The 12061-nt window shown below is 30.1% G+C and overlaps 1 protein-coding gene, 1 long non-coding RNA gene and 1 pseudogene across 2 annotated transcripts; 2 read left to right on the forward strand and 1 right to left on the reverse strand.

Moving 5' to 3' along the window:
* Nucleotides 1–1035: 1035 nt before the first annotated feature.
* Nucleotides 1036–4018, reverse strand: LOC111281656 (uncharacterized). Its single transcript, XR_016342491.1, has 4 exons — nt 2863–4018; nt 2677–2745; nt 1952–2572; nt 1036–1828 (listed from the first exon to the last, which is right to left on the reverse strand). It is a non-coding gene; the product is annotated as an uncharacterized LOC111281656 (long non-coding RNA).
* Nucleotides 4019–4869: 851 nt separating this feature from the next.
* On the forward strand, nt 4870–5651 carry LOC111282622 (small ribosomal subunit protein uS9). The gene has a single exon (XM_022870779.2). The coding sequence runs from the start codon at nt 5002–5004 to the stop codon at nt 5440–5442; it is 441 nt and encodes a 146-aa protein (XP_022726514.1). The 5' UTR covers nt 4870–5001; the 3' UTR covers nt 5443–5651.
* A 2097-nt stretch (nt 5652–7748) lies between these two features.
* Nucleotides 7749–8434, forward strand: LOC111282624 (small ribosomal subunit protein uS9-like; annotated as a pseudogene).
* The last annotated feature ends 3627 nt before the right edge of the window (nt 8435–12061 follow it).

The raw sequence follows: 12061 nt of genomic DNA on the forward strand, positions 1-12061 counted from the left end.
CTTATAACGCGGGTTATGTCGGTTACTTCCAGGAAGGAAATTTTATTTGCATGGAACATTCGTGCTGGCTGCCCCTTCATTTCCACTTTAGAATCATAAGCCCGTCATAATTTAAAAACTTCATTTTATCATTTATTTTAATTCATTTTTAATGTATTTTTTAAAAATAAAACTCAAGGTATAAGTAAAAATTATAATTATAATAACTATAATATAAAAATAAGTTAAATAAATAAATCAACCAAACTAATATATTATTAAACAAATTTAATATAAAATTAAATTAAAGTCTATAACAAAATCATGACAATGTACAAAGTACATAAATATGAAATTATGTTTGATTAAAAAAATCTTTAAAAAAGCAAAAAATAAAAATTGCTAACTTGTATAAATGAATGAAACAAGTGACTTAATTAAGGTTTCAATCTCAATTTGTTTAATTTATAAATCAAATTCTAACATTAATTTTAGATTTAATAATCTAAAATACGATAAGATAACAAAAATTTTACGATTCGTGTATTTATATGATATAAAATAATAAAATTCATGAATTCATGATGTATTTTACACAATAATTACATGTCAAAATTTATATCAACACAAAAATATTAAATATATATTTTTATTTTATTAAATTCATATATAATTATTATTAAAATTCTAGGCCGTTTCATTTTCATATCTCTTTTTATAAAAGTATTTATGTTGTGTTATCGTATTATATTTAAATTATCAAGTCTGCAATAACACAATGCGAATATAATATAAAAAATATGAGATTATATAATTTAAAATTTTAATAATAATAATTATATATGGTTTAAACAAAATTAAAAAATATAATTTATATTTTCATATCGATATAAATTATGATACGTAATTTTCGTATAAAATATATTATAAATATATAAAATTTAATATTTTATACAATAATAATATAGGAATCATCATGTCTAACTAATTTTAGTAGAAATTTACATATGAATACAAATTTGAACGACATGAATTTATATCTAATAATTACTTCCTCTTTTATTCTACGAATCGAAAATAAATAGCAAAATCACAACTAATGGTGCATTTGGATGCCATCGTATGAAGTGTGATGGCATTAAAGCTTCTTTTAGCTTCCTACTCACTGCATCGTATTGTGCATTGGAATAGCAAATAGTGATGTTATGTCAGATTTTCCAACAAACAGGGTTGGGAAATTACAGCAGCTTCAGTCAAGTTGGCAGAGTGCCAAGAAACAATTCTGAACCCAGGTAAACAAGTAATGGTGTTGGCCTCACCACAAGATGCAGTACTCCTTCACAAGGTTTTATCCAACAGTGGTGCTTCCACCACTGTCATAGAAGGGTGAACTCCAATGATTGCATGAACTTGCAAGCTTCAGGTTTGCTGTTACATACTTCTGAAGCACATCTTGGTTCCGAGAAAGTAAGTAGCAACACTGGAGTTTGTGGCTTTAACCAGAGAGTTATCATTTGTGCTAAAGCAGATGTGCTTTCCCTTCTCAAAGTCAACCTATCAAGTCTAAGATGATGCTTTACCAATCTCTTTCTATACAACATTTGTTTCTCAAAAATAGATAAAAAATTTGTTCCTCTCTGTCTGAATAAAGTCATTCAAAATTTGGCAACTTCTCAACCATTGGTTTCTTGTTACTCGTACTCAAATCTTAATCTCTATACAAAATAAAACTAGCAATTTCACTGAGACCAGCCTCTTTGTAACATTCTGCAACGCGGTCCGGAGAGTCACCCCAGGTTCCTTCAATAGAAGCCAAATCCAACAGAAAAGCATCCTCATCTAATGCAACCTACAGAGGGGGTTCATTATTAACTAAAATTAACAATCAACAAAAGGTTTTAAGCCCACACAAGTGTTTTTCCCTGTATCAATGGTTAAAATTTTGTATGACATTATTGTGCCACAATGTTACCTAGGCGGGAGCCTTCCCTTTCTTGAAGTCTCCTTGTCTACCTTCTTCTGTCACCTTCTCTTTGATGTATTCAATTAGCTCATCCTCCCATTGTGCAATACCAGCAACATCCTGATCACAGCACATCCTTGGAAAAGAATATTAAAAGAAGGGTGACATATTAAATCTGAAAGGAATGTGTTGATGATCAAGAAAAGTTCCTTGCCTGATATGCGCCGCCTAAAGTCCATCATGGTGATTTCAAAGCCACCCTCGCAGAATCTTTTGCCTCTGATGTACGCCCTGCTCTACATAAAGGGATTTAAAAAACCCTCTTTAGAACCAGTGAAGCACAATGAATTGATATTAAACATTTAATTATAAAATCTTTCTATTAACTTAAGTAAAATCTCCGCATTAAATACAAAGGGCCTTCCAAATCCTGGAAAGAGGTCCTCCTTTGTATAGAATTCCCGTCACCAAGCAGAAACCTTCCAAGTTCCAACCCCATGGTTGTCAAAAAGAGAAGAAAAAGGTTTAGCACAACTACAAAAATAGAATATGATGTTTGGGACCGAAACCAGACAATTCTTACTTGATCTCCCTCCTCAAAATGTCGCATAACTTTACGCTCCAACAAATCTGGAAAGAATCCAACTTTATGGCAGAACAATGTCTTATTGTGAACATGAACTTAGAGAACTGAGTTTTTGACTTAGGACTGTTTCATAAACAGTCTCATGTACCTTTTTTAAGAGATACCCATCAAGATTTGAGATTTGGGATTCAGCAAAAGCACCCCTAGTACAGATTTTCTAGAAATGTGAGAGTTCTAATACCCAGTTAATAAGGATCAAAATGGAAGATCACGAAATAAGCAATCAGTTTGTTAATACAAACATGATGAGAAAACCAATCTGCAGCAGACGCACATGTTCAAATACAGTTTATCTTTATATCAGGAAGCATTTGAGAAGAAATAATTCTAATGTTGCCCTGTGATTTAACAAATATCAAAGAAGTGCTATCAGCCGAAACTATGTCAAGATTAATCATGAAGTCAATCAGCATGAATAAATTTTCTCTGTGAAAAAACAGAAAAAAGGCCTAAGGAACTAAAACTTTTATTCCCAGCCAGTAATTAAAATCCAACACCATTGTCCTAGAATATATCATGTAATCAATGGTTTAAACTTTAGCAATAACACAAAAATTATACGAATTAGGTTAGAAATTCTTGAATAAAATATTGCCAAACCTTACTAATAAATGTAGAATGAGTAGGTAATATAACTGCTGCATACCTCTCGTTTGAAGCATTTTAAGCAAGTGATGAAGATTCTCAGGTGGCTGAATGGCAGCTACATCTTTAATGAATGATATATGGCCCGCATTTGGTTCACGAAACGTTTTAAGATGACAAGTTCAACATGCCCAAGAATATTTTGAAAGAAAAGAAAACTGAATTACTTGCTCAAGCTAGGCTCACAGCTAAGTGGAATGTAGTTCGACTGACTAGCTAGCTAACTACATATTAGGTTCTGGTTGTGCATCATATATCACAACCACTTCATATTTCCAATAAACTAGCCACCCTTTGCCTGCACTTGACATCCATTTTACCCAAACCAATACATTTGAAACTTTGAAATTCATACCAAATACCCAAGAATCCAACTGATTTGTGATTGACAGTGGCACACAAATATTCAACACTTTCTTCACATACAAGAACAAGCTGTCAAGCTATATCCAATAAAAAGAAGTCTTATACTAAACTCAAATCAAGAGATTCTTTAAAATAAAAAGCTAATCCTAATTACTTGCATAAATCTACCTAGTAGTTAAAAAAGTAAAATGAACCCATTTCCCAAACAAACACGCTGACATAACAACATCGATCAGCTTCAGCATTATCATGTTAGAGGGGCTAAATCAAAGTTGAGATGCAAAGCAAATAAAAGAAGAGCTGAGAAATGATGATGAGAACTATGATTTACAAGAGGAAGAAGAACATGTAACCCTGGCTCTAACGTTGCGGAGAGGGAGTGAGGTAGCACAAGCAGTTGTGTGCACCATTCCCACCAACCCCGCCTTCATGTTGCTTTTGTATGGACTGTGAAGTGTTTAAGGTAAGATGTCCCCCACCTCATGTATAATATATATATATATATATATATATATATATATATATATGAAACACAACCATGTATAATATATGTATATATTGTCTGTGTGTAAAATTTATGTACGGATAATAAAATTTGAGGAATTAGATTATGGGACTTTATTAATGAGAAATATATAAATAAATAGAGTAGAAATTTACTTATATTAATATAAGCGTTTTATATATTTTTTAATTTTTAAATCAAAATTACATTCATATTTGAATTGAATTAAAATAATAATTTTAATCTTAATCATTTTCATTCAAAAATAAAAAAATCATATAACATTAACATTAATGTAAGTTAATCATTTATTTTATATATATATATATATGCATGTAAAAATAAAATAAATGTTGTGATTAATTAAAGTATCATTAAAAAGATTATGCATACACAAAAATACTAAAGCGAAATAATTAAATTTTCAGTTTACTATTTTGATTTAACCTTATTCGTAAGCATTAAACAATAAACAACTCCATTATTAAAAAAATGTAGAATTAATTTGGAATAAAAAGCTCCTAAAAACACCAAACAAATCACAATAGATTATAAACTCTTATATTTCTTACAAAAGATCTCGTAATACGAAAATAAAAAAAAAATTATAAATGTTAAAATTTAAAGACGTGTCACCTCTTGATTGATTCAACCAAAATTGGATTTTGTCTGGCCCAAATTTTATCCGATCTAATCTCTTAAAATGGACAGTCCTTAAAATGTTATTAAATTCGGCTCAATTTTAGCCCAAAAAGAAGCCATGGGCTTTCAAATTACTGTCTGACACTTTCAAAACCCTAAACCACCGCCCTATATAAATCTCTTAACGCCTCACGATTGGGGTTTTCACATTAAGCATAGCGCAAAACTCTTATCTGCGAAACCCTAAACCAAAAAATGGCGGAAAGAGCTCCGGTGGAGTCCGTACAATGTTTCGGTCGGAAGAAGACAGCGGTAGCCGTAACCTACTGCAAGAGAGGTCGTGGTCTAATCAAGATCAATGGCTGTCCCATCGAGCTTGTTGAGCCCGAGATCCTCCGTTTCAAGGCCGTCGAGCCAATCCTCCTCCTCGGTCGCCAACGTTTCGCTGGCGTTGACATGAGGATCCGAGTGAAAGGCGGAGGCCACACTTCTCAGATCTACGCCATCCGTCAAAGCATTGCTAAAGCCCTCGTCGCTTTTTACCAAAAGTACGTCGATGAGCAAAGCAAGAAGGAGATTAAGGATATTTTGGTCAGGTACGATAGGACTTTGCTGGTGGCTGATCCGAGGAGGTGCGAGCCCAAGAAATTCGGTGGAAGAGGTGCTAGGGCAAGGTTCCAGAAAAGTTACCGTTGAAAAAATTTTATGGTTTGTTTGGAAAACTGGGTTTTGTTGTTTCAAGATATGATATGGTGTTATGCTCATTTTGAACTAAGTTCTGTTATGTGGGATAAAATTAGCTATGACTGAGTTTCAGAATTTTAAACGTTTGTTTTGCTTTAATGTTAATTCAGACTCATTGCATAAATCTATAGATATTAGCCTAAGGTTGTTGTGGTTTTTTATTTGATATATTCCTGCTGCTTTTCGTGTTTCGTTTGTCTATTCGAGGATTATTTATGATTCTTTTGAACTGTTTTTTCGGATTATCCAAAAAAACCGAACCACTGGTAAGAGAGACTAATGAAGACATAGTTGGAAATTATAGAAAAAGTGTTTCAATGAAGGAAATGGCCTTAAGTAGAGGTGTAGTGAATGAAATTGAATTGAACTCTCAAGCTTGAGCTAAAGTAAGTTATTTTTTTCGCACTAAAGCTCAGCTTGTTTAGGCTTGATTACTTCAAGTATGCATTTAATACTTTTTTGTTTATATGTAAACATGCATTATAGAAAATATACATGAACTTTTGAAGATTGAAGATTTTGATATGCTGAAACTGGGCATTAAGATCCATTGACAATTCCATCTGCTTTAGCTTAACTTGACAGTGAGAAATTAGTTGTAATATTTCTCATATAATTTTGTGTTCCTAGCTTCTCCCTTGTTCACTTAATCAACTGGTGGAACTCTGTAGGCAATGATATTGCATATCTTCTTGTGGTATTGTTATTCTTTTGGAGCTTTCCTCCTTTTATTTCCTATTTTCGGGGATAAATGGTAGATTTTTAGTTATCCAAGAACTTAAGGATGTAACTTGCTACAAAGAATAGTGTAGCAGAACTAACAAAGACCATACTGCAAGTATAAACATGTACAATGTAAACTAAAATTTACAAGGAATCAAAGTCTCCAATTCTGACAAAGAAAAACATGCTGTCCTTTCTTGCCTGAGAGAAGTCTTGTTATGTAAACTTTTCATGAGCTTTCCCTCCTCCAAACTTCCTTTTGTTCCTTTTCATCCGAATGAAATAGATACATGCATTTTAAGCTAGTTTGAATGTTACAACAGGCAAAGATTTAACAAGGGAAGAAAAAATACACGCTATCTTCATCAGCTTGCATACAAAGAAAGCAATTGGCAGTAGAAAGATGCCAAGAGGAAAGTCGGTTGGGAATAGGCATCCAGCAGCTTGTTTATGATAGCCATCCAAGCGAACAGCCCATGCTTGAGGATGTTATGGTGAAACCAAAGCATCTTGTCCCTGTCCACTCCATGTTGCTTGTCTGGTATAGCATTTCATGTTTCTGCAGTTTTATACATACCAGATCTTGTTACCAACCCACCTTAGCAACAGAGAGGGATTAGTGGAATGAATCTATTAGGGGAAGCTAGCCGTTTAAACTTAAGCAGCTTTTTCCATACCCAACTGCCACTTGAAGAACGTTGAATATGCCAAAAACTAACACTCTTCAACACTTTGCCCTATGGTATGCTTTTGTTTTAGATCTGATTAACCTATTTTACTCTCCTGGCTTTTCTATATATTAGATTTTTGCTTCTGGTACGGTGATAAATTTATCCATTATTTTATAAATTTTTAAAGAGGATGTTAAAAAAAACAAAACTCCTGAAAACACCAGGGAAATCAAAATAAATACACTCCTGTATTCTGATATTAATATACGAGTATGAAGTATTTGGACTTTAAGCCCGACCCAAAAAAATACACGGTTAGAAGTTTATTTTGATAAATTTAAGATATGTTTGATATATAAAATCGTGATATAATAATATAAAATAATATTATTAATAAGATTAAATTAAATAATATTAATTTATTTAATATTTGATATGTGTAAAATTTAAGATAAAATAATTTATTTATTGGATCAAAATTATTTTTTTTCAAATGTTATATAACTTAAATTATTGATTTAATTTTTAAGATATATTAAGATACGTAAGTTCAATCTTATGAATTAAAAATAATTATTTTTATTTTAAAAAGATTGAATCATTTTATGTTAAAAAATAATTAATTTTTTTGTAATCTTATTATTATTTTAAATATAAATTAAATATAATATAAAATAATTATTATATTATTTTATCTATCACTTATGTACCAAATGATTTAAAATATAAGAATGGTTCTAAATGCGGCCAATTATAATCCAAATACAGATATTTGGGCTTTTGAAACGCACCGCGATCCTTTCAAAAACCCCAAGCCCTCCCATGTATAAATATCTTAACGCGCTGTCATTTTCCTTCGCTAGGGTTTTCACTTTAGGCAAACGCAACGCCTTATATCTGCACTAAAAAATGGCGGAAAGGGCACCGATCGGGTCCGTGCAATGCTTCGGCCGCAAGAAGACAGCTGTGGCCGTAACGCACTGCAAGAGAGGCCGTGGTCTTATCAAGATTAGTGGCTGTCCCATCGAGCTTGTTAAGCCCGAGATCCTCCGTTTCAAGGCCGTCGAGCCAATTCTCCTTCTCGGCCGCCAACGTTTCGCTGGCGTTGACATGAGGATCTGAGTCAAAGGCGGAGGCCACACTTCTCAAATCTACGCTATCCGTCAAAGCATCGCTAAAGCCCTCGTCGCTTTTTACCAGAAGTACGTTGATGAACAGAGCAAGAAGGAGATTAAGGATATTTTGGTCAGGTACGATAGGACCTTGCTAGCAGCTGATCCGAGGAGGTGCGAGCCCAAGAAGTTCGGTGGAAGAGGTGCTAGGGCGAGGTTCCAGAAGAGTTACCGTTGAAAAAATTTTATGGTTTGTTTGGACTGTTTTAGTTCAGCTTTACTTCTAGACACATTCTGGCATGTTAATTTTGTTTTATGAATGGTGGTTTGAGATTTATCCATTTAGCAGAATTTATTTGTTACCAAATTACTGCTGTTGCTGTGATACTGTGTTTGTTAGGAAGCCAATATTACCAACTTCTCATAATCGTTTACTTATTCTTCATGACTATCATACTGTATTTTGTGTGAAGGAAAGTGTTTGGAATCAAGTGTTAAGGTCGCATCTGTTTCCAAGTCTTGGTAGAAATATTGTGGACATGAAAGGAAAATTTTAATTTCTTCATCTTGCTATTTATGTATATTTTCTTATTCTTGTTCTTGATTAGTTTAATTATGGGGTTCAGATAGTCGGTTTCTCTTAGGTGGTTTTAATGAATTAATGGTGCTTGATAATATAAGTAACGATCGAATTTTAATTTCATTTATATAAGAAACATTGTCGTGTGATAGCAGTGATGGTAAAGTGTTGGGAAATAATGTGGAAAGGGATGATTAAGTCTGATTATAGTTCTATCCAATGGATCCTTAGTAAGAATATTCGACTTTGCACCCTTATTATTATTGATTCATAGCTTTAATGGATGTGGTTTTGTTGGATTCTTAGGTCTTGTGCTTACGGAATGAGTTGGCTTTTGTTGATTGATTTAGTTTAATCAATATTTTTTTTTATTTTATGTATTGTTATTAGGAATGGCAGCCCAACTCATTTCTTACAGGTTTCAATCCGACCCTTTCTCATAGGGTAGGTTTATTTTATTTTTTAAAAAATTGGTTTTGAGTCGTGTAATAAAAAAAAATCAGGTTGGGTAATAGTTAAAAAAAAAAAAAAAAAAGTTATGGTTGGGTTTTAGGCAAACCAATCCTATATATTTATTTAATTTTATATTTACATTAAAAAATAATATTTTATATTAAAAATATATTATTTATATTTTAAAAAATATTATTTTATTAAATTTAGGTTGAATTGGATTGAATATAATTTTATATTATATCAGATCACGTCAGATTTGATTATTTATAAAAAAATTATTATTAAATTCAAATATTATGAATATAAAATTGGATTAAATTTGAATATTTAAAATTAAAAAAAAAATTTTGTTAGGTTTGAATATTATGAGTATAAATTAGATTGAATTCGAAGTAAATAAAAATTTATTTTAATTTGACTCGTTGTTATATTTAACTACGAATTTTTTGTGAATTTCTTGTAGATATGGCCTAAATAGAGGAATGTTGGATACAGTTGTGTCAATGCATATAAATCTCAAGCTTGAGCTCAAAGTAAGTTGCATTTTTTGTACTCAAGATCAACTTGTTTAGGCTTTGGTTACCTCAAATATCTATTTAATATACCTTTTTGTTCATATGTAAACATATTACAGAAAATACTTATTTCTCTTATAATTTTTGTTCCTCATTGTTCTATTCCCTTGGTTCGCGTTGTCACCCGCTGGAACTCACTCGTCAACGACGATCGCGTATCTCCTTGTTCTTCTTTTTCGTGTACTTAAATTCAGAATAAATAACTAAGAGTTAGATTGTGGTTATAATTCAAAAAAATTTAAATCAAATGAATAAGATTATATAATAGTTGAAAATTATAAAAAAAAAAAAAAACTTTCATTAGATTTTATATTTATTTAGCAATTGAAAAATTTGTTATTAGGACGAATAATTAAGTTGTAAAACATTTTTTAAAAAATAAAAATTTAAAAATAATCTTTAAAAAATAGATTATATAATTTTTTATATTAATATAATTTTTTTTAATATATCAAATGAATTAATAATAATCTTATTGATTTTTTAAGCAAATCATATGAATAGAGGTAAAAAAGCTCTAGAACACAAAAAGTTGTTATTATATATATTTTTTAAAGTGTGATTGATCACTTATTAAAATTTATTTTTTTAATAAAATTTTAAAATTAATTAAAATTTTATTAAAAATATAATTTTTTTTGTCTACAACAATTTGAGTAATCAAGAATCCTTCAATGCGATATTTGAAATTTTATTTTGCATTTTTCTAAAATGGTCATATTCAAAGGCATTTACATTTTTTTTATGGTAATATTTGAGTAATCAAGTTTTAAATAAATTCACTTGATAATGATATTTGAGTATTCTAATTTCATCAAAAATTTTCGATGACGATATCTAAAGATATTTATATTTTTTAGTGATGATATCCAGGATTTTCGGTAATGATATCCGAAGTTATTTTACATTTATCTTGATAGTAGTTGAAAATGCATTAATTGACAGTTGAATTATATACATTGCATTTAAAAATATTTAATGCATGTATCTAAAAATAAAAAAAATATTACAAATCCAGCATGGAGAATGCAGGTTTAAAATTTCAAATTTTCGATTAAGAATAAACTTTTGAGGTAAGTTTATAATCTTTGTAGGTCATAAGCAATCCAAACAAGATTCTTCTAATCAATTTAGTAATTCTAAAGGTTATGATTTCAATTTCCATTTCAAGCTTTAGCATCATATTCTAACATAGTATACTTTTTTCACCCTCAATTATTTTGAAACGCCAAGGATTCATTTACAATAGGTAATGAAACCATTTTAATTTTTTTAAGATCCAAATCAATAAATTCTTATATCGTATTCTAAGATTATCCAAAAAAATGAAAAATTTGTTGAAATTACAACAAAATTTTTTAAAAATTAAAGATTTTTATAAAACAAGATTATCCATTTATATAATCTTACAAATGAAATTTGAAAATCCCAATTTCAAGATAATAAATTTGTTTTTCAAAAAATATGTCAAAATTAGTGAGAATTGGCCAAACAAATTAATAGATTCTAAAAATTTTAAAATCTTATTTTAAATAGTTTAATTTTAAAAGATCGAGAAGATTTACAAATTTTTAAATTAGATAAAAAATAAAATTTTAAATTTTTGTGATATTTTTATAGAAGAATAAATAATTTTGTTCTTTTTTAAAAATAAAAAAATTATTTTCTATGAAAAATTTAACAAATAAATTTTTTAATAAAATTAAATATTTAATCAATGATGAAACAGTTCAACTACCTAATGCAGGGCACAGAATTTAAGAAATTTTTTGCCGCGGTAAGATTGGCGGTGATAAGCGGCTAAACAGATATATGTCCAACAAAGTGAATAAATGAAGAAAACAAAAAGAAACAATTTATTAAAAGAATTTATTAAGTACCTTGGTGTCCTAGGCTCGGATGGCGAGGTTTTCAAAGAGTAGGTCCGCGGATGGCATCAATGATGGGTGATTGATTGACTCCCTCTACCAACAGTGGGCGCCTTCGTCTTTGAGTGGTGTCTGTTGGCTCACCAGTTCCTCTCAAACCTAAATCTCCGCAGCCCCTTCGTCTCCCCCTTTCACTCTCTGCAGAGCAGATGTGGGCCAAATTCCAACGAAAAATAAAATAAATCAAGTTGCAACTGTTTTTTTATTTATCATTATTGTTTGGTTTATTTCCAAACTACTGAATAGACGGTCGGAAATCAGAGGTTCTTGGGCTTATATTTTTATTTCGTTCCTTTTTTGATAATTTAAAATATAATATAAATATAATATAATTTAAAAAATAATAATATTATTATTATTATATATAAATTTAATAAAAAATTATATTTTCTATTTTTATATATACATAATTTTATATAAAATATAATATAAATATATAAATTTTAATATTTTTTACGACACAAATATAAAAATTATTTGATCTACCTCTTTCCTTCCATTTTAAGATTAAATTCTAAGTTCTGTT

Source organism: Durio zibethinus, chromosome 5 (assembly GCF_047325235.1).
Source record: "Durio zibethinus cultivar Kanyao isolate XHJ-2024 chromosome 5, ASM4732523v1, whole genome shotgun sequence".
Lineage (NCBI taxonomy): Eukaryota > Viridiplantae > Streptophyta > Magnoliopsida > Malvales > Malvaceae > Durio > Durio zibethinus.